This window comes from Leptidea sinapis, chromosome 22 (genome assembly GCF_905404315.1).
Source record: "Leptidea sinapis chromosome 22, ilLepSina1.1, whole genome shotgun sequence".
NCBI classification, from domain to species: domain Eukaryota; kingdom Metazoa; phylum Arthropoda; class Insecta; order Lepidoptera; family Pieridae; genus Leptidea; species Leptidea sinapis.
Genome location: NC_066286.1, coordinates 1481614 through 1506123, shown reverse-complemented (window position 1 = coordinate 1506123; position 24510 = coordinate 1481614). Strand labels below are relative to the sequence as shown.

Sequence of the window (24510 nt, the reverse complement as noted above, 5' to 3'; positions counted from 1 at the left end):
TGGTTGACGACGTTTACGACATTCGTTTTTTTTCTGGTTTCTTCGTTCATTATTAGGATAGGCAAAGGGTTCAAGCCCATACAGCCGTATTTGTTATTTAATAATTAACTGTCAAAGCCATCGTTGCAAGATTTGTGACATCGTTGAACAATATTGTTCTTTCTACAAACGTAGAATTGCACGAGGAAGAAATAATTTTTGCTTTGTTAGGCAAAGAAGTATAACTTCTTGCGTGCTTACATAAGTACACTCAAACTGTTTCTCTATTGACAGAACAGTGTCTGTCGGTTCAGCTGGTGTGTTCATATAATTACTGTAACGCTGTTGATTACCAATAAATAAATATAAGACTGTCTGACATAATTTGCGTTTAGAAAAGACAAGAAAGAAAAGAGACTGGACGGGACTCGCCCACCAAGGGTTCTGTATAGATTAGTACTACTACACATTATAATAAACACATTTTTTTTTAATTTTCGACATATATCGAAAACTAATAATAAAAATCTGTTTAAGCTTTTATATATTAAAATAAGGGACGAGACGAGCAGGAAGTTCAGCTGATGGTAATTGATACGCCCTACCCATAACAATGCAGTGTAGCTTAGGATTCTTGAAAAACCCAATAATTCTGAGCGGCACTACAATTGCGCTCGTCACCTTGAGTCATAAGATGTTAAGTCTCATTTGCCCAGTAATTTCACTAGTTTACTGTGTTTGAAACTCAGTAATGTTTGCACATTACTGCTTCACGGCAGAAATAGGCGCTGTTGTCGTACCCATAATCTAGCCGGCTTTCTTCCAAAAGAGCCTCCCACTGGTAAAGCTTGTGCCAATGAAGCCCTTTGATACGACACACATGACACGGGTAACTTAATTTAAAATTAGGACCGCCGTTATTTGGAAGACCTTGTCTTTCAATGTTTCGAAAACAATTGTATGGTTTTCAGACTTTTTCCTATACTTGTACTTTAAGACGGTATTACTTGACAAATTTCATTGTCATCGGGAAATACCTCTTAAATCTTGATTCCCGGAATAAACAGCTGAATCTTTACATTTTTATACGATAACTTAAAAGTTTAATTCTTCAGAGATCAAGAGACCGTAGACTTGTTTATATCGTTTAAATTTCAATTCGATAACATATACGCATTCCCGAGGTAAAGACTTGTCAGACAGACAAACGCATTGTCGGGTGGATAATAAAATGAATCTTTATAGATTCATAGCTGTATTGCTACAAATTTTAGGGTTCCGTAGTCAAATACCAACCCCATTACTTCTAAAACAAGAGAATCATAAAACTAAAAAATGTATATGATGTACATTAACCATGCAAACTTCCACCAAAAATTGGTTTTACCGAGATCTAGTAAGTTTTTTTTTTAATACATAGAAATGATAGTTCACGATATATGATTGCTTTTTGCTTAAACGCTTCAAACATATCTGTTGGCTAGGAATTAGATCGGCTTCTTGCCAGTACCGACTTACGTAGTAGCTACGGACCCTCCCCGCTCCATGATGAGAGCACATTTGCACTGTATGACTTTGAACAAAGATTTCTTGCCTTTTCTATTTAAATAATTTAATATCATTTTCTTTTCTATATAACTTTTATATTATGTTACTTGCCGCTTTTTACCTGTTTAGGTACAGAACCTTTGAACCGAAACGGAAAAACAACAAAACGAAAGACACCGTCTCGGCACGTCAAAATGAAAGCTCTTTTCGAGATGCTGTAATATGAAGTATAAGCACGTAAACAATTTAATATTTGCATTCCAGTTCGCTGTTAAATGTTTGAAACTCAAATGTTACACTTTAAATATTAGCATAACTTAAATTAAAAAGTAATTTTTGCGGGCGTTTAGTATTTTAAGGATTCCATACCTCAAAAGGCAAAAAACCCTTCTAGGATCACTTTGTCGTCCATCTGTCTGTCCGTCTGTCAAGACCGTTATCTCGGGAACACGTGGAGGTATCAAGTTAAAATTAAAACATAGACAGTTAAAATATATAGTTATGATATTATATAGTTTTCGATTTAAGACGAAGAATGAAAGAAAAAATCATTTTCCTTATTCGTAATTATAGATAAAAATAATAATAATTAAATGTTTACTTGGTTCAAAAAGTTTACAGAAATCTTATAACTAATAACAATATGGATAATAATAAGTGGTGTCTAGTTAGCATTATGTTGGGAATTTTACTTCTCAACGTTGGTATCCTGCCGCCGAATTCCACGTTCGAACGACACTCCACAAATTAGGATATCATTCCCACCATCTGGTTGTGTGGCGGTCCTCCACTGAGCGCTTTTCAAGGAGCTTTCTTCCACGTACTACAAAGCTGTGGATTGAGCTTCCTTGTGCGGTGTTTCCGTGACGATACGACATGGGTACCTTCAAAAAAAGCTCGTACACTTTCCTTAAAGGCCGGTAAGGCTCCTGTGATTCCTCTGGTGTTGCAAGAGAATGTGGGCGGGGGTGATCACTTAACACCAGGTGACCCGTACGCTCGTTTGTCCTTCTTGTTCCATAAAAAAAATCTCTAGACCGTATACCTAATAACATGTACAGAAAGCACGGTGGTCGATTCCAATTTGCATTTATCCGGCTTTTCTTAAATTTGTATTGCTGTTACAGAAAATAATTTTAGAAAGTATAAGTATAATATGAGGTAAGTTAAAACAACCGCTTAAAGGTAAATTTTTTATGTGTTTGTATAAAACTATGTGATTAAAAATATTACGTCCTTCAAAATGGCGTGTTATAGTGAGTATTAAGTTACTCCACACGAAGGTTCTTTCAGGCATATTTCTTATCTTTAACCCTGAAAACAATATTTCATATTTTAATTACATGTTTTAAAATATTGAATATTTTTTTTAGGATTTTCATTAAAGTTAAAGTCTGCGTTGGTGTTTTTCGAAAGATTTTAATCGTGTTTTGTTATTTTATCAAAAAAGTAAACACAGAATAGTCAACATACCTAAAGACTGGGGACGCTCGGTTGGATCAGTTTGAAGAGCGCTCGTACGGAACGCGAAAGGTCACGGATTCGAGTCCCGCATCGTTCATAAAATTATGTTTTAAAATTTTACTTGTGTTCGTATATGAATCTTTGAACCTAATTCTAAATAACGTTATATTGAATTGTTATAGACAATTCAATTATTTATTGTCCCTTATCAGGATCTTCAGGATTAGTCATTTTTTTATCTCTGATACCCACGCGCATATGCGCAAAGCAAAAAAATCGATTATAATATATTTTATTGTTCATTCCAATATAAATGAATTGAAAACTAACCACTTGCTTGTACACATTTTCTTTAATTAACGCGAGTGTTACACACTTAAATAAAATACTTTTTAAAGGATTGAAACGCGTGTTAACACTTTTTTATGACAGTAAGGGACGAGACGAGCAGGACATTTTGCTGATGCTAATCGATACGCCTTGCCGATTGCGATTCTTACTTATACGGTTCTTGATAAACCCCAAAATTCTGGTTCTCATTTGCCCAGTAACTTCACTAACTACGGCGCCGGCGCAGAGCGATACACAATAATGCTTACACTTTACTGCTTCACGGCAGAAATAGGCGCCGTTGTGGTACCCATAATCTTGCTGGCATCTTGTGCAAAAGGAGCCTCCCACTGGTAAAGTCCTTGTAGTTTAACTAACTTTCTTAGCTTACACAAATAAAATTTGAAAAACAAAATTTTATGAACGATGCGGGATTCGAACCCACGACCTCCGGCGTTCCGTGCGGGTGCTCTAACCAACTGAGCTAACCGTTCAAGTACCGCCTCGTTATAAAATTCTTTGTTCAACTCTCAGGTTGTGGCTTCATCTACAGGATCTACTTTACAGTTGATAACCTGCTCAACCCCAATATTTGCATATTAGGAAATTAACTTGAGATGTCGCTCTTGTAAATCTAAACAGTATGTTTTGTTTATAGCCCTCACTTCTAGGATTAATACCTCTTGATTATTTCTTGTATTTTAATTTACTCCCAATGGTAACTTCCTTGTACTTTGGTTTCAGACATTTTCTGATCCGCGGTATTTACACATAACACGCTTGATTGCGAATATGTACCTAGCTGTTTCTAACGGCCGTTCCCAAAATAGGTACTATCTACAGATAGAGATAAATTACTTCTACTGTCAGTAATTAGCTGTCAATAATCTGAAGCTGTCCCAATATACACAATACGTCATTCTTATCGCCTTATATTGGGACGCGTGAATTGCAATTTCCATAAAAACATCTATCGCTTGTAAACTATACGTCGTCTCATTGACAGACAGAGTGTACGGATAAGGTGAGTTACCGTCGATAAGTTTATTGGGACAGAAAAGTCAACGATAGTTACGATTTTTATCTCAAGTAAGAGCTAGACTGAACATTGGAAACGGCCATAAGTCAAAAAATATAGGTTCCGGATACATAACATTCAATGATATCAACGGTCATGACGTTGACATTTTTCACGACACGTTTAAGTAATTTAGAAATAAAGTTTTAGAAAAAAATAACGACCACGGTAGACAATAGTTTGTATTAGATTGTTAAAGACTTATTATTCTTACTTTTATTTTTTGTAATTCCACACTAACCACTTTATAATTATGTACATTGTATAGTTTCTAGAATTAAGATTTATTACTAAGTTGCATAATTTTTTCATAATTAAAATGGTGAATGAACCTAATTAGAATAACCAACCTAGAATTAGTATGTAAGTGCAAATCAATTGTTAGTGTTAAGTTGAGTTATTGTTGGTACATCTTAAATAAATAAATAAATAATAACCATAAATTACTAAAACCTGCTCCAAACCCGCTGCATCTTATAGTATCTATTTAATCCAGCTCCTTGACAACAATGATATAGTAAGAAGACTAAAACTAACAAAACCTTAAACCAAAGCTAGTGTAGTGTGATACAATATAAAAATAGTGATATTATAAGAGACACGTAAACAAAGTGACTTCCGCTTAATAGATACATTAAGAAATGTGTTAATGGACACATTCTTAGTTTAATTTATCTAGCAATTCAAATTAAAGTAGAATTACTTATTAGTCTAAATTAAGGCTAGATTGTAATGCAAGTGGGGGAACATTATAAAAACCATTGAATAATAACGTTTAGAAAGTGAGTAGGCCCAAGCGAAATGAAGCAGTTTCAATGTTGTCGTTTATGACCACATACGTTTTCCGCAGCGTCAGTGTCATTCTGTCAACTTCCAGGACAATCAGAAAAATGACTTACTGTGCAGTGAAAGCGTCTTATAATAAAAATTATGATAAGAAAATCACATTTCACACCTAAATACTATTTCACAACTTTTAGTTTAAGCTAATACATTCGTCAAAACAGCAAAATATTTTGTAAACAAAACAGACGACATTAAAAAAATATGTTGCCAGCTATGAATGTACTGTAAATATACCCCGAGTTCCTGCGCTGGGATAGTTTTTGTTTTTATTGGTAGATATTGATAGGAGGCTATTATGTACGATTCCACATGATGTTATAAGTATTCAAAGTTAAAGTTAAAAAATCTTAATTCAATTAGGCTTTAAATAATCACTATAAATATTTCCTTTAAATTTCTGAATTTACCATATGGTCGGATAAAGTTGAGCTAATGAGAACATTAGCGGTCATTCTTTTTAACCGACTTAAAAAAGGAGGAGGTTCTCAATACGTCGGTACGTTTTTGAAGTGAAACTTCTTTATCAACGTATAAGATCAACAAATCATCACGATTTTCAGTTACGTGCCATTTTTTTTATATCCAAGATGGCCGCGCGCAAAATCATGATTTCAATAATATGGATATCGTATCAGAGGTTCTCAAAGGTGCAGAGAACGAATTTGGGATCATTTTGGAAATCCAAGATAGCCGCCCCGCAAATTTATGATTTCAACAATATTGATATCGTATCCGTGGTTGTCGAGGGTGCAGAGAACGGATTTGGGATCTTTTTTTTTATGGAATAGGAGGACAAACGAGCGTACGGGTCACCTGTTGTTAAGTGATCACCGCCGCCCACAATCTCCCACAACACCAGAGGAATCACAGGAGCGTTGCCGGCCTTTAAGGAAGGTGTACGCGCTTTTTTTGAAGGTACCCATGTCGTATCGTCCCAGAAACACCGCACCAGGAAGCTCATTCCACAGTTTTGTAGTACGTAGAAGAAAGCTCCTTGAAAACCGCCCTGTGGCGGACCGCCACATATCCAGACGGTGAGGATGATATCCTAACTTTTGGCGTGTCGTGCAAAGGTGGAATTCGGCGGCGGGAAGCAGGTTAAACAGCTCTTCGGAACACTAGCAATACTCCATGTGTGGCCGGACCTGCGCTTTGTAGAGCGCTAGAATGTGGGCCGGATTGAAGTATTGCCGTGCTCTATTAATGACGCCCAGTTTCTTTGAAGCCAATTTGGCTTTGTCCTCCAGATGATCACGAAATTGGCAATCGCTCGAGATTTCGAGACCCAGTATTCCGATACTAGGCGAGGCTTTAAGGGAAGTGTTGTCGAAGAGCGGTGATACGGCAAATGGGGTTTTTTTTTTGTGGCAAACGCGCAAACTTGAGTCTTCTGGGGGTTAAATTGGACAAGGTTCAATTTACCCCATTCCGCGACCTTCTCAAGAGAGGACTCGATAGAAGACACAAGTATCTCCCGGCACTGGTCGACGATTTCCCGAGAGAGACCTGCATGGCCCGTGTATACATGCATAGACAATGTATATGTAATGTATACTTTAGGGAATATAAAAACTATATTTTTATATTCCCTAAAGGTAATGTAACGCGTGAGTCCTCCCTTACACGCGGGATCATTATGGAATGAAACGACATTGTTTTTCTAATGCTTCTATATTCACTCTCACTTTCTATTAAGCATGGTAATTGTAATTATAAATATTAAATATTAGACTAAAGGCTGACCGTTTTCACTTCTCATGATTTCTATTCTCTAATCTCGTTATTCAATTACTATTCGATTGTCTTCTCATCCGCGTCAATATTTAAATTTATAATATAATCTAATTATTCTTTTACTTGACGGCCAACCATAGAACACTGAGTTCTTATATGCGGATAAAAACCTCTTGTTACAGTAAGATAAAAAACCTTATGGTATAAGTATTAATCCGATTGGTTCAGTAAATTTCACAGTATAACTGAAGGATAAATTTGGCTTTGCATGATTTATTAGTATAGACTTTACTGACGGATGCGATAGCCCGGTCGTAATTTGATTTGCAGTAGTGTGCAAACGCCTTTATTAAATTCCTATGTTTTGTACAAAATTTAACTATGTTAATAACACATATCTTCACATTCTCTTATCAAAATTAAATCTTTCGTGGACATTGAAAGCTTTAAACGACAAAACAGGTCAGAGAAGATTAAAGGAAAATGTGTACATTCACATTCTAATCTCTCGAGAGTTAACGAATGAATAACTTTAGCGAGCTGAGTTGCCAGCAGAAATGTTAGAATTACCCGTTAATTTTGCAAGTGGATGCTTTCAAATTAAACCATCCATTTGCAATATTTTTCATTAGGCCTCACTGGAAGAACAATGAAATCTTCAGATGCTTTATAGAATATATTTTTCAATTGGTATAGCGTTCAATAATATTCATAATATATTAATTTGAAATGAAGATATGGTAGACTGAGTAATTTAAATTAAAAATTTGTAATACCAAATCCGAAGCGCCTATTTGAATAAAATTTATCTGACTTTGACATTGAAATTAATAAGATTAATACACAAATAAAATGTTATGAACAATGCGGGGTTCGAACCCACGACCTCTGGCGTACCGTGCCAGTGCTCTCCCAACTGAGCTAACCGTTCGAGAGACGCATCGTTATGAGATCTTGCATGCCTTGTTCAACTTTCAGGTTGTGGCTTCATCTACAGGATCTACTTTACAGTTCATAACCTGCTCAACCCTAATAATATTTGTATATTAGGAAATTGACTTGAGATGTCGCTCTTGTAAATCTAAACAATTTATTATGTTTTTAAAGTGATAACCCTCACTTCTAGGATTAATACACAAATAAAATTTTATGAACGATGCGGGGCTCGAACCTACGACCTCGGCGTTCCGTGCCAGTGCTCTCCCAACTGAGCTAACCGTTCGAATGACGCATCGTCATAAAATCTTGTTTTCAAATTTTATTTGTCTATTAATCCTAGTAGTGAGGGTTATCACTTTAAAAACATAACAAATTAATAAGATTAAGGCAATATTTTTTTTTGTTCTGCATCTTTTCAGGATCATGTTGTTAAAGTATTAATAGACTTACTAGACCCAATAAAAGACTTACTAACTCGACTTACCGAGTAGTAGGCATAACAAATTTATGTTTTTTCCTCGTGCTAACATTATGATTGAACAGTTTCTAGCAAATTCCTTAATGTGCTTATTCATAATTGTTACAATGTGAAACATTCTCTTTTGCCAAGCGTCCAGCTATGTCTCAATATTTTTGTCTTGTTCCAGGTAATGGCTACATCGAGGGGACAGAACTAGATGGTTTCCTTAAGGAGTTCGTTTCAAGTGCCAACTTTACAGATATAAGTCCCGATGTAAGTGCCATTCAACTTATAATTTTATCTACACCCACGCTTTAGATCCTCTATCAAAGATTCTGAAACAGCTTATTGCCACTAATACTTACTAATAACCATTACATCATCCAAACGAGTGTTGTAATGTTGTACTTAATTTCATTACAACACTCGTCTGGGTGATTAATGGTTACTAGGACTGGCTTTTTTAATGTTATCAATAACCTGTTTCAGAATCTTTTAAAGAGGATTCATATTATGGGTGTAGATAGTCTTGCATGCAACTGTTGATAATTAGGTATTAAAACAGTTATATGATACTATTATCACAAATAATCCCACATTCGTGTTTTAATACCTCTTATTACGCAACAGTTGCATAAATAACTATTAATTTATGGGGTAAGTGACTGAACAGATCGTCTTTTAAGTCGTATTAATCCTAGTGCAGAACGGAACCATCTTTCCATAAATTTCTTATTCTGTATTCTATTTCTTGGCAATCCTTTAAACAATTACAATAATTTTACAATAAATTACCAAAAAGTGTATCTGAATTGAATGAAGAAACATTTAAATCTTTTATTAAACGCAGACCTATGATGAACGCTTATTACAGTATTGAAGATTACGTAAACGATATTACAATATGAAATTGAATAGTATTATAGTTGTTATTATTTATGGATTTTGTAGTTCAGCCTTGTATTGTTTTACTGGATCGCATTATTTTAAAAATTATGTGAAATTAACATGTATTTGAATTGTATTTTTGGCGATTAACGTTGACGAGCAATCTTTTGATTTTATGTCAATAAAATATTTTTGACTTGACTTGACAAATGAATGGTGATAATAATTGATATGTGTTGTTTATACATCTCTGGATGCGTGCTTTAAGTCTTAATATTTCCAAGTGGCCACTATGATGTCCTTAAAACAATCCGTAAATACTTACAAATATGTTTATTTACGAGAAGTAAATCAGATCGTTTCGACATGACCTAAATCCTCCCGCAAACAGCACTATAACACTATTTACTACTATGTATTGCTTGTCTGTAATAAAACATTACATTCATTTTTCTTATAATTTTGTATTTTAATAAGTTTATACGGAAAAATAAATAGATAATATAGCCGACCTGTATAGCCGTGTGGTTAGCGATCCTACCTACTTGGCTAGAGGTCCCGGGTTTGAATCCCGGTTTGAATGGATGTTTGCTTCGGAGTCATGGATGTTAATATGTATTTATGTATGTTTAAGTAAGTATATTGTATTAAATATAACGTTGTCTTGCAACCCATAACAGAGGCTATATGCCTAATTATTAGGGGCAAGATAATTTTTGTAAAAAGTGTGTCAATATTATTATTATTATATACTTACTGAACATGTCGGTATTCTCTATTTTGCGCCGCTTCTTTTCTCTCAGAGCGCCATTTGTTTCCGAAGCGGGAGTAGTGTCTAGTATATTAGAAATGACATCAAAAGAATTAAATTAAAGGAATCAATTTTGAGAAAATAAATGCCTTTTATGCTTTTTTATACCTTTATGGTGGTGTTTGAAAGGCTTTCTCAGTGAATAGTCTCTCGCTTATTGTGGACGAATTTTGTTTCTAGTCCCTCAATGCTGTGGCGTTTCAGCCTAGAGAGTAAATCTCCCAGAACCCTGAAATCTAGTAGCATATTCGTTTTTATCTCTGTTGAGTTGTAGTACATTGCCTCTACTGAATGGTTTCTTTTTCTTGCTTGTCAGTTTTCAATTGTATACAAAGAAATATTATATTTATTAACCGACCTCAAAAAAGGAGGAGGTTCTCAATTCTTCGGTATGTTTTTTTTTTGTTACCTCAGAAGTTTCGACTGGGTGAACCGATTTTGATTATTCTTTTTTTATTTAAAAGCTGGTGCTTCCCGTGTGCTCCTATTGCAATTTGGTTCGGAACTGACGATGGCATCCATGAGAAAACCATAAAAATAAATCTTAAAGCAGACGGGGATTTCTGGGCCAAAATGTAAAACATACTTAATATTTTTGTGTATCAAAATTTAAAAAATTAGCCTAATTCACAGTCTAGAAGACGAGAAACCTTAAAATTAAGTTTTCACTATCTTAAAATTCACGTATAAATTCGATTACTATAACCGATTAATGTGAATGAGCTTAAACATTGAAGACAAATCCACTTCCACCAGATGATTGATTCAATAAAAGGACCTAAATAAATTTATTACAATCACAACATTATATGTAGTTTAAAAAAAAATCATATCAACATAATATTACTATAAAGAAATCGATAGAACAAAAAGTCGATTCTGAATCTCGATCTGTATTTTTAATCTGTGCTGACAGTGACAGCCACAGAATGCTTATTGACTTTTTGACAGGTCTGGACTCTAGAATGTCAATCACTCGTTTCGTAGTATCGTTTAGTTACGAACGCGTTTTGAGTATTTCCCGTTGTTTTATTGATTATATTAAGTAGGCTAAGTTGTAATATGATTTAAAAGATTTTCTATCAGTTCTTCTCCCCATGTCAATGCCCCCTTACGAACTGATGTAGCTTTATGGCGTTTAAAGTGTTGTTGCAATATTATGTAATGTTATTGTCACTGCCTATAGTAAATAAATATACTTATTTTTATTTCAATATTGTAAATAACCTGTCCATTCAAACAAAATAACAATCGTATTTCAAAAATCAGCTGTGTAGGATAGGTTGTTGCCAATATATTGCATAACCTAACTTTAACCAAACCTCCTCTACCTCTGATATCAGATTGCCGAATTTCCTCAAATTTTCAGTGATGCTTTGCTTATTTACAAGCTATAAATTTCATCCTTTTACATCTAGGCCCAATAATGTATGAAAGGGTATCCGTCTTCTTTGCTATAAGTATGTCCGCGACAAATTTACGAATAACTCGATATCGCGCCAACCGATTTCGATGATTATTTTTTTATTGGATACTCGTATTATATTATGTACTTCAATGGTAATTTGGTAAGAGTTTGGATAAGTTCTGAGTATGGGATCCATGACAAAGTAAAGGAACTTTTCAATTATTAGGTGCAAATTACCGATACTTGACCGAATCTTTTGTATGCTATCCGGATATATGAGTCACCTATGTCACCTATGTTTGTAGTTGTTTATGGTGAAACTTAAGTACTTACATCAAAGACCTTTGGTTTTTACTAAAATATAATCCTATTCCTTCTAAGAAAATTAAATTAAATATAACATATGAAATTAAGTGTAACTGCTATTCTACATTTATCGAAAAATACCAAGTAAAATACTAAGAAAAAATAAATAAGTCTTCATGATGGTTTTATTGGATACGAGGTTGAAATTGTCTGGCAAGACGAAGGACTGCCATGCGTAAAAACGAATGAGCGACGATAAAGAGGACATAAAAATCAATTTAGTATTTTGTTTATGGTATGTTAAGCTCCCAGACTACAGTAATGTATGATAATAGTAACGTAATGGGTTATATTGGGATGTTAATTTTTGTGAATGTTGCATAAGTAAAGATTATCGAAGGCTTTAGTATTTTTTAGAACACAGACCTATTTTAAAAGTAATAAAATTATTAAAATTGTATATAAGTAAAATTGTAAACTTCGGACGAGAATATTTAAATCTTCTCGTCCAAAATAACACAGTGTCTGAAGACGAAGGTTTTTAACCAGTGCCTATTGCCATACGGAACGCAGACATGGTCGCCAACTAAGGGCCTTATGAGGAAGCTCATTGTCGCTCAGAGGACAGTGGAGAGGGCTATGAGCTCGGAGTTTCCCTCCTCTATCCATGGCGATCTTTGGGGGAGACCTTTGTCTAGCCGTGGATGTCTTCGACTGAAATGGAACGGCTCGTGTAATTATAACTGAATTTAAACTTTCATTATACATATTATGGCAAATTTACATTATTTCTTCATTGAGGAACTTCTATCATTTGGGTTTTCCGAGAGTTTTTGCAGGTAGTCGAGATATGCGTTCCCGGCATTCAAGTAAGCAGTATGCTCTAAACTTTAAAGGTCCCTAAGTCGTATAGGTTCGAGGACATCTACATCCGAAAATTTATTCCACAAAGTATTATACCTAAGAATAAGGAATGAATATGCAAAATGTTGACTAATAAACAGAAAATAGTATTTGAGTGACTATATCGCCACATGAGTAAATAAAACGGTATAGAGACTAAGCTTCATCCGAGGCATCTGTGAGTGTCCACTGGCCGCTTGTTCTTGTTGCATTTGGTTTAGTTAGCATTAGATTCGAAATTTTAACAGGACCCTTATTTACCAAAATGTAATAGTGAATTATGTTCAGCTTTTTTATTAAGAAGGTTGAAAGTATTTTTAAGGGGTATTAAATGATAATATAATAATAATAATAAAATATAATAATATTGACACAGTTTTACACAAATTATCTTGCCCCAAACTAGGCATAGCCTGTACCCATGTATAAGACAACGATATATTTAATACAATATATTTACTTAAACATACATAAATACATATAAAAATCCATGACTCGGAAACAAACGTCCATATTTATCATAAATGAAAAATGATTGCACCTACCGGGATACGAACCCGGGACTATCTAGCTTAGTAGTCAGGGTCACTAACCATTCGGCTATATGGGTCGACAAACCAGTCACAAATACAAGTGCAATCTGCTAGGCTCACGTCAATACCTAATAACGTGAAGGATGATTCAGTATGAAATACATTGCAATAACTATCGCATTAATTTTATGTGTAAAATCATTTCGAGAACTTTACTGCCCTAACGGCCATCCGTCCATCGAACTATGTACCTGCCCACTGCCACTTCAGTTTCGCAATCATTTGGACTATGTCGGTAACTTTGGTTCTCCTAAGGATCTCCTCATTTCTGATTCAATCTCGCAGGGAAACTCCGAGCATAGCCCTCTTCATGTGTAAAATATTTAATTTGAAATATTTTTATTTCATTGTGTGCGACGTAGACGAGAAAGTTCACTTGATTTCATGTCAATTATGTATTTTAAACATTTGTCTACGATTTTTATATATAGATATATACGTGAAATATTATCATTATAACTATTCACGGTAGGTAGACACACGATTGCAATTAATAACAGTTTATGATAATAAATTAATTTATTTCTATTAAATACTTATTAATAGCTGATATAACTCTATTCTCAGCTCTTTGGACATTGTTGTGTCATGAATGTGTATGGTAAAGCTAAATTTTCTATTTTAACCTTGTTAATCGAAAAAAATAGACCCTTTGGTTTACGACAACTTGATATAAATCACAAATACATTTTACCAAAAATTAATAATAAATATGGGAAGAGAACGATCAATTACGTAATACCAGATTACATTAACGAACTGCCCAAAGATCTGCAAGAAATGTACATAAATACCACGAAAATCAAAACTTGCTTATATGATACTTCCTGAAAAAAGAATAGGATTTGAAAAAAAAGAATTGAAACTTGAAAATTAAAAATAAATTGAATAACTACCAGATAAACCCGTGAGGTTTTCGTGGTACTTATTTCATAAAAATGTATGTATTTGTTCTGTATTTGCCAATAAACTAAAAAAAAACTATTCTGTTATGATTATAAATGCGGTGTCTAGTAGTCAAATATTGTCACACATCTTCCGCCAATTCTAGCTAAGCCGGAAGCGCATTTATCACCATTAAATGCGGAAAAACTCTCCAACTCATCTCCACCGTGCTTTCTTATTTCTTTCTGTCGTTTCTTCTCTTCTTTTCTCAGTGCCTTTCTGATTTTTCTCTCGTATTTCATTTCTTTTTTGTAATCGTCCCCGAAAAGTTTCCTTGCAAACACTCCCATACATTGTAAAACAACTATTAACACTAATATTAGATGAATTACTTTCATGTTTGACACAACCGCATTGGGAGAGTTATTCTGTTTAAATATTAATTGACGTATATTTAAGGTTTTGACACAAATGTGATTTAAATGATTTTTATATTTAAATGTGTCATTAGAAGTGATACATATGATAAAATTAAATGCTTAACTAATTTGTATGACAGAGAAAAGGTGAAAAGATGGTCGGAACTGATTGCAGCGTATTATGTCAAGTACTTTATTTTTGTAGACCGATGTGATTTTGTTAATTTTTGTATTTAATTGACGATCTGGAATCGGTCGACGGGGACGCGGCGAGAGAAAGCGAAAAAAAAAACAATAATTGTAACTATATTATACTGTCGTATTTATTTAATTGACTTTTAACTAGGCTAATATTTTTCATTTCATTTTACTTAGGAAAACTCTAAAAATAAGTTGATTATTAAGTTATAGAAGAATATTGTTTTGGAATTGTTTTTTTGAAGTCGGTTGTCTTTTTTTTATTTTTTTATGACAATGACAAGACGAACAGGATGCTGATGGTTATTGAAACGCCCTGCCTTTAAAGTGCAATGCCGCTCAGGATTCTTGGAAAACCGAAAATACTGATCGGGAGTACAATTGCGCTCGTCTCCTTGAGACATAAGATGTTAAGTCTCAATTGCCCAGTAATTTCACTAGCTACGGCGCCCTTCAGACCGAAACACAATAATGCTCACACATAACTGCTTCACGGCAGAAATAGGCGCCGTTGTGGTACCCATAATCTAACCGGCATGCTGCGCAAAGGAGCCTCCCACTGGTGGTGGAACTTGGTTCCTATCTCAAGATAGGAATAAAATTCACTAACAATTAACAATAAAAGATACACTTCTAAAATTGGCATGGCTCATAAAACGTACAAATTTTTATTCAGTACTCAAACAGTGCATATCAGAATTTTCCAGTTTTCTATTTGACGAAATGTTGCAGTATCGCTCCGAACGTAACAGCCCATATTATCCCCGAAAATCGGCAACTATTGGCTCACATCCAAATCCTAGTTGTCAATTTTTGTGCTCTACTGTGCGAATACCGCAATTACTGGGAATTTACGACTGGCAACACCGAGTAAACAAGTTTTTGTCTGACCTTTTGCACGTACTTGGATTTATGAAGCTAGTATTGTTGCTTTTGATTCGTAAAAATAAAGATAACTTTTATTTAAGTTATTGATTTGTTTGTTTAACAACTTTCAATGCTTTTTATGTATCTATTCGGTCGTTCAAAGGTCACAATCTTTTTTTAATATGACAGTAAGGGACGAGAGATGGTATCCCAGAGAAGGGAAAAGGAAAAGAGGTAGACCCCAGAAGAGATGGGAGGACGATATCAGGGAATTGGCAGGAGTAACTTGGAACAGAACTCAAGAAAGACACGAATGGAAACGGTTGGAGGAGGCCTTTGCCGATTGGCAAACAGATCCACAAAAAAATAAACAAAATACAAATACTACACTAAGTTATTTTGTTTCTAATGTTTTATGTTTGCTTTAGAGTATTGTTAGTTAAGATCTGAATAAAGGCTAAATTATTATTATTAAGGGACGAGATGAGCAGGACGTTCAGCTGATGGTAATTGATGCCCTGCTCGTAACAATGCAGTGCCGCTCAGGATTCTTGAGAAACCGAAAAATTCTTAACGACACTACAATAGATGTTAAGTCTCATTTGCCCAGTAATTTCACTAGCTACGGAGCCCTTCAGACCGAACCACAGTAATGCTTACACATTACTGCTTCATGGTAGAAATAGGCGCCGTTGTGGTACCCATAATCTAGCCGGCTTCCTGTGCAAAGGACCCTCCCACTGCTAATCACCAATAGATAAGTATATTTCAGTTATTTTTGTTGGGTCATGCTGTTGTCATTAATATAGATTTTCCGATTAAAAAGTGTGCTGTTCATGTTATATATCACCTTAGTGATAGACAGTTACTCAAAGAAAAATGAACATACATAAATACACATTGTCATTATCAGATTCAGTTAATTGTCAGTACATTTATGAAACATTAGGGCAAAGGTTAACCTTCAACTGATTATTTAGTAGATTTCTACTAAAACGTATTTTTTTTATGGAATAGGAGGACAAACGAGCATACGGGTCACCTGGTGTTAAGTAATCACCGCCGCACACAAACTCTTGCAACACCACCAATAATAACTCCAACAACACGAACCAATAAAAATCCCGCATCGTTCATAAAATTTTGTTTTTAAAATTTTATTTGTGTATTAATCCTAGAAGTGAGGGTTATCACTTTAAAAACATAACATATTGTTTAGATTTACAAGAGCGACATCCCAAGTCAATTTCCTAATATGCAAATATTGGGGTTGAACAGGTTATCAACTGTAAAGTAGATCCTGTAGATGAAGCCACAACCTGAGAGTTGAACAAAGCAAACAGAATTTTATAGCGAGGCGGTACTCGAACGGTTAGCTCAGTTGGTTAGTTGTGCAATAATAACTGTTAAATTAATAATTAAAATTGTAGAGTAGCTGACTATATCTTTCTCGCTTGGATACACTCGGCGGTCGCGAGTTCACCCCGATCGAGCCTTTCGCTAGCGCGGAGACGGATTAGCCTAACCTACTTATACAAAAATTGTGTGTGTGGTACGTTAAATGCAGAAGTTTTAAGGCGAAGAGTAAGCAGAAAACACGCAAACATGGTGTTTTAAGACAAGTTTTGTGGTGAAAGTATAGCATTTGGAGCTATGAACACAACTTTATCCTGTTACACATATCCTTAAGTCTTATTTGTAGGTTGCTAATGCTTGCTGTTGGTAATAGTTAACACTGCCGAGCCTTTTTGAACTACCGCTTTTCTTTGAAGTTAAACAAGTTTTTTGGCATGGCGTGACGCATTTTTTTGGTACTTCTCTCAGAAAAGTTATTATTATAGTAGGTAGTTATATAGTAGGATAATTTATTCAGATTAGTAGTGAATAACGAGGATTGTAAGCATATAAACTGTTTTCCACGCAAGAATTTTGAAAATTTTGGCTTTGTTACACAGATGGTGGGTCGGTAGCCGTGAACTCATATCGCTCAAGGTCGCTGGTATTTAGTGTCACCTTAACTTCAAAACTTAATTATCCCACTTCACATTTCAGCCTTTTTTTCGCAGTTGTAAAGTTTTTTTGCAATGTATCCTCTCTCTATCCTAAATGTATACCAACTTGTACCCAAGTTTTAATGATGTTCGGTTGTGAAAGTGTAAGAAAAACAATCTTATATTCGCATTTTATTTTAGTAAAGATTTAAGGTAAGTTGATAATGTATCAATGATTTGAGCTAATGGCCTCTCAGAATACTCTGAATAAAAAAGCTCAATGAGATTAAATACATTTATTAAAGTGAAATGGAAATACCACACGATAAAAGAAATCTAAAATAATATAAAAAAAACATACGATTTGAATTTTTGTAATTATATTAGTCTTAGATAATTTATACGTCTAGATAGTCTCTTGCTGTTAGAGAACTGATAAAAACAGGCCAGGAGTATTAATGTGTGTGACAACTTACGTCTTAGACTCACGATTTGTATGACACATTGTTTAAGTGTGCGTTAATTACTCAAAATAGAGGTTAGTTCTAAAGTCTATTTTTTTTTCGACGTTTTCACAACTGTCATAGTCTATTTAGACGTATAAATGATCATAAATATTAGTCTATTTTTTATAATGTATAAATTAACCACTAAATAACTAATTAAAAAACATATTTCACATATAAAAATTTACATTTTTACCAAGTAAAGGTCAAACAGTTAAAATTGCATATCTTATCATTCGAGTAATATAATAATTTATAACTATATTATAATTGTTCAATAAAAAAAACGCTTTTATTTAAATTAGGCAAACACGACGAATGGAAACTGTGCTCTAACAAATGACTCGTGATTAGGAAAAACCGTTCTTAACCGTTTAGAAAACTCCACTATGTACAATGTACATGGAACTTGAGCGGTTTGATTTTTTTCGGTTTGCAAGACTTGTATCCGCGCAGATGCCACGTTACGCTCACAGATATTCTATAAATCCAGTTACCACTGCATATGATGTGCAGTTGTGGTCATTACCTTAATGCTCACCCCATTAAAATGTTTGCATTTCGACTATAATTATAGTTAGATAGTAGGAATCTTCAGGACTATAAGTAAAATGGGTATCATGAATTAATCCTTAGTGGTCATCCATGAATTACGTCACACAAAAAAATTGGTTAGGTTAGGTACTGTAATAACAGTTACCACAACGCCAGACCATGCCAGGACTAATGGGTCGAATAGATAATAGAATTATTGTTTTGTCGTACTAATCTTTTGTCGAACCTTTGTTCTGTCCAGGTATTTTAATAGTCGAACTAGTGTTTTGTTTAAGCACTGATCTGTACTACTATACAGACTGTTCCATATGTTTGACATCAAATTCTATGTGCCTATTTGAAGCTCCACTCGCGAGCGTCCAGAGAACTAATTTTATCGTATAATACAAATGGCTGCGAAGGAACGTACAATACTCTGAAGTATTTTTGCATTTTGAATTAATTTCGTTCGTTTTCCGTGTTATTTATACTTTAGGAATCAACGTAATAAAATACACAATTTTTTTGTAAATATATTCTCAACATTTACCAATCTTTGCCGAAGTTGTCATCACTAGTTTTAGTACCGCAGACTCTCGCTACATGGTCAACAGCGCCAAAATGGCGAATATCAAACAGGCACAAAAGCATTCTGACAGCCGCCAGTCCAGTGGTAGTAGCAGTATAGTAGAGGTCAGTTTGTCGAAGTAATCTCTTTGTCGGGTTTCAATATGACACCCATTCGTGTGAAGTAACTCATAGATGGCGGCATATATACTAGTTATATATATTAGGTGTTTCAGTCTCCTCTCCAAGATATCTATCTTCCCCAGACATCGATGACGTAGTAATACCCATATCCTCTGTAGGTTTGTACCCTTACAGTCACGTTGTTGTAACCTACACCACCCCTGATGATCCACGCGCTCGCGTACTGGGTGTAACCGATCTCTGTCGCCGTCACGGCCGATATCCTTGTACTTCTGTTTCCCTGGTAGATGAAATCTTGGTATTGAATAGCGTTTGGCAGAGCTAACTTCTGAAGGTATTGTCTGAAAGAACAATTAACTTAAATATTTATTTAATATATTCAAATTAAATGATTTTAATAGTTCTAACTTAGATAATTTATTTGTCTAGTTAGAGCCTCTAGCTGCTAGACAGCCGATGAAAACAGGACAGGTTTATTACTTTAGTCTGGCGCATCCCAGTTTCAGCTCACTCCATTTGACCGCGTGCAATGCAGAGCAACTAGAATTGTTGATCCAGCGTTCTGTGAATCGCTGGATCACTTGGCATTGCTTTATTGTGTGTATTCTACCGCATCTATCACGGGGAGTATTCCGAAGAGCTGTTTCACTTGATTCCTGCCGCCGAATTCCATCTTCCCACGACACGCCACAAATTAGAAGATAATCCCCACCATCTGGATGTATGACGTTCCTACTCAGTGCGATTTTCAAGGAACTTTCTTCCACGTAATATAAAGCTGTGGAATGAGCTTCATTGTGAGGTGTTTCCGGGACGATACGTCATGGGTACATTCAAAAAAGCGCATATATCTTCATGAAACGCTCCTGTGAATCCTCTCGTGTTGCAAGAGAATATGGGCGGCGGTGATCACTTAACACCAGGTGACCCGTACGCTCATTTGTCCTCCTTTTCAATAAAAAATAATAGTGTGCGTGCGGAAGACGTGTCTTGATACGTCTTCCACCCGTGATTTCTATGTGACTTTGTGTTAGTGTGCGTGCATATACCAAAATAGAGGTTAATTGTCAACCTCAATTTTTTTCGACATTTCACAGTTGTCACAGTCCATCTTGACTTATAAATGATCCAAGACTAATGACTGGACAGGCACAGACAGACAGGATAATAGGCCACTAATTTTGATTTGTCAATGTATGGATTAGCTGGTTTAATATTCAAAATACTAAGGATCTACTAACAGCCGTTCCCAATATACTATCTACAGATAGAGATAAATTACTATCTTCTAGTGTCAGTAATTAGCTGTCAATAATCTGAAGCTGTCCCAATATGCCCGATAAGTCATTCTTATCGCCAGTTGTTGCAATTTCCATACAAACTTCTATCCCTGGTAAGCTATACGTCCTCCCATTGACAGACAGCATGTACGGATAAGATGAGTTACCGTCGATATGTTTATTGGGACAGAAAAGTCAACGGTAGTTAATATTTTTATCTCCAGTAGGCCACAACCGGAGATAGACTGAATATTGGGAATGACCGTTAGCCACGTTTGGAATTAGCTGTATACAACTTGCCAATTTAAATCAGATATAGTAACATTATATTTGTTTTCGTTCTTTGTATTGTTTTATCTTCGTTAGAGATGTTTTTTTCTCTTGCTTTGTTAATTTTTTTGAGGACCAACGACATAACGATCTTTTTTTTTTTAAATATTGACACACTTTTTACACAAATTATCTTGCCCCAAATTAAGCATATATAGCCTGTGTTATGGGTTACAAGACAATGATATATTTAATACTATATACACACATCAAAAAGTCTAAGCAACATCTATTTATTTAAATTTTAGGATGGTTTTTCACATTATAACGTTGTATTTTATTTTAAAAATAATAATTTTAAGGTCCTATGATGTAAAAATAATAGCTGATGTCTTTATAAGTTATTTTAATAACAGAAATTAACAATATTAGAATATACTGCAGAAACTAAGGTACATAAGCAATTTAAAAAAAAAATTTAACAAAATGAAGTTTCTAAAGAAAATTTATTGTGAAAGAATAGGATAATTTAATACAAAGTATGGCCTCCTCTGCTATTCAGAACTTGTCGGCAACGATTATTCATTGAATGAATGAGATTGTTTATGTCATCTTGCGGTATTCGCTCTCAATGGAATTGTAGCAAATCCTTCAGCTGTTGGGTTGTTGTCAACCCGCCCATACCATAACTGTTGAGCCGCTGTATGGATGAACTTCCTGAATGCACCTGAGCCTTTCAGTATTTCCGGGCCGACGGTACACTCGCTCCATTCTTGTATCAGGCCTAAACTCGAATAGCGACTCATATGAAAACATAATTTTATCCCATTGTTCCTGGGTCCATGTTCTGCGTTCTCTACGAGCCATTCATTTCGACGAGCGCGATTCCCGTGACGTATCGGTGGGCACCTAATTGGGCGTCGAGCTCGTAGGCCGTAATCATGCAGTCGATTTCGCACAGTTTGGGGACTTACATCAACACCACTTGAATTTTGTAGCCTTAAACTTATCTTTCGAGCGGTTAACATCGGCTGGCGTCTTACAGTCAGTTGTATGTACCGGTCTTGCCGAGTGGTTGTACTCCTTTTACGGCCTGAATGCTGTTCAGCGGGTTATATGGGTCAAAGACGACAAATAACACTTCTATGAATGCCAAAATGCCGAGATACCTGAGATTGATTACTTTCCGCTTGCAACATACTACAGCTCTTTGCATTTCATTTGCCGTCAAATGACCGCTCCATGACGTAAAGAATATCTAACAATTGAATTTTATCGTTAACTTTATTTAAATTTATTTAAATTCTCTTTCATTTAATTTTATGAAAAAAAAAAAACAATACATAATCGATTTTTTTTTAAACCAGCCAGTATGTCATCAATAACAAAAAAGTTGACATACCTATGCACTTTGAGTGAATAAAAACTTAGAAATTAATTAATATAAATGGTAAATTTGTAATATCATGCATGTTGCTTAGACTTTTTTGATGTGTGTACTTACTTAAATATACATATGAACATACCTACATAAATACATTTAAACATCCATAACTCGGAAACAAACATCCACATTCATCATATAAATGCTTGCACCTACCGGGATTCGAACCCGGGACCTCTAGCTTAGTGGGTAGGATCGCTAACCACTCGGCTATACAGGTCGTCATATCAGATCAGATCAGACGTTATATCTACATAGAAGCTAACGAACGGTAAATATCAATTTGAAATTGAATAGCATTTGGTGCTGCAATTTAAGAATGATTTTATCTAACAAAATCTACGCGATTTCGTTATCTATCACTATAATTAATTAGGGTTTCGTCAAGTATGGCTAACAAAAACTAAGCCAGTTCAGTTTACACTTTCACTCTTATGGGCCTTTGTAAATTCGCATCTCAACGATTTAAACTTTTCTCATTAAGACCTTTCCAACGATATATTATGGGGCTGTACCTTTAGTGGTTGCTTTGTGCTTTATGTAAAGATAACCTTTACGACACAAACGTGGTATGTTGTTGTAAAAATAATATAATTCCCCAACAAATAACTTATGAACTCGATTGCCTCAGTAATAGCTACTATACAAGTTTAAATTTTGTATTAATTGGTGTAATTTTTACCAATTCAAATTCAAATATTTTTATTCAAAATAGGATTCAAAATCTCTTAATGAACATCATAATCTACCAACCATTCAAAAGAGACTGCCTCAGACCTGAGAAGAATGAGCGCAAAAAACTCAGCGGATATATAAAAATATGGATTACAATGTGATATCGTACAATAAACATTTATAATTAAAGAACCTGAGGGTGTTCGCTTTATTCACTCCGTGGTGTCATTAAGAAAATCGGTTATGCTATAGTATACTATTCCCACACAAACGTTTTTTAACAATTCTTTTAAATTTCGTAACACATTTGTTTTGTACATTTTCTGGGATCATATTGTAGAAGCATATACATCGCCCAACAAAAGACTTTCTAACTCGACCCAACCGAGTAGTAGGCATTACAAGTTTATATTTGTTCCTCGTGCTAACATTATGAATGTCACAGTTTCTGGAAAATTCCCCAATGTGCTTATGAACATATAGTTCGACTATACTAGGCATAAATAAAAGATTATGTGTGCCTCTTTTTTTGCCATGTTTAAGGTCGACTTTAAATATTATGTGCATAATATTTGCACGCAATAATAACGGTTTAGGATCGTTTTCATACCGTAAACCTAACGTTGAAAATGTCTGAATCTTTCTCGAATATAATATTACAAACCTAAATAGAAGTCTATCTCCAGGATAAATGTATCCAACATTAAGATGTGATCTGGATGCAAGTGGAACTGCGCTGCAGACCAGGTTTACTGATAGTAATGTAAACACGAGGAGTGCTAGAGATTTCATCTGAAAAAAAAAATATACAAGTTTTGTTATGTTAGAGGAGGACAAATGAGCCATACTTTGTTACACCAAGCTTCGAATTAACGATGATATGAATTCGAAAACCGAACATACTGTAGCAGATTTAGAATAAATCATTTTCGCGTGCGATTAAAAGAATTGTTAAGAAACGTTTGTGTGGTACAGGTTACTATAACATAAATGACTTTCTTAATTAAATTACATTTTAACCATAATTTTTAAGAGTATAAACTCAGCAGTTCTTGTACCCGTTCTTCTCAGGTCTGAGGCATACTTTTTCATATGGGTGGTAGTTTTTGACTTTCAATAAGTGATATCATATCCTACTTTGAATAAAAAAGAAGAATAGTAAGTAGTAGTAAAATAGAAAAGGTAAGCGAATCTTTTTTACTGTAACCGATTCCGATTCACAAGTCGTAAGCAGTTAGCCACGCGTGGCATTAGCTCGTTAATAATTTAAATGAACCAGCACCTATTGGAAAATAATTGCCTGTGACCTGAGAAGAGCGGGTGCAAGAAACTCAGCGGCCGGGCCTCTTCTTTATTTTTTTATTCCACATTCCACAGGCCCACATTCTAGCGATCTACAAAGCGCAGGTCGTATTTCTGTCATCTCTGGTCTGGCGCACCCCA

At 34.9% G+C, this 24510-nt stretch overlaps 1 protein-coding gene and 1 non-coding gene across 3 annotated transcripts in view; one reads left to right on the top strand and one right to left on the bottom strand.

The window, feature by feature from the left end:
- The window catches only part of LOC126971009 (calbindin-32), a 111362-nt gene that overhangs the window by 40871 nt on the left and 45981 nt on the right, over window positions 1–24510 (top strand). For both annotated transcript variants that reach the window (XM_050817181.1, XM_050817180.1), the window contains exon 3: window positions 8566–8651. In XM_050817181.1, the coding sequence (XP_050673138.1) occupies window positions 8566–8651 (86 nt within the window). The remainder of the gene's footprint in view (window positions 1–8565; window positions 8652–24510) is intronic.
- Trnat-ggu (transfer RNA threonine (anticodon GGU)) lies at window positions 7838–7910 on the bottom strand. The gene has a single exon. It is a non-coding gene; the product is annotated as a tRNA-Thr (tRNA).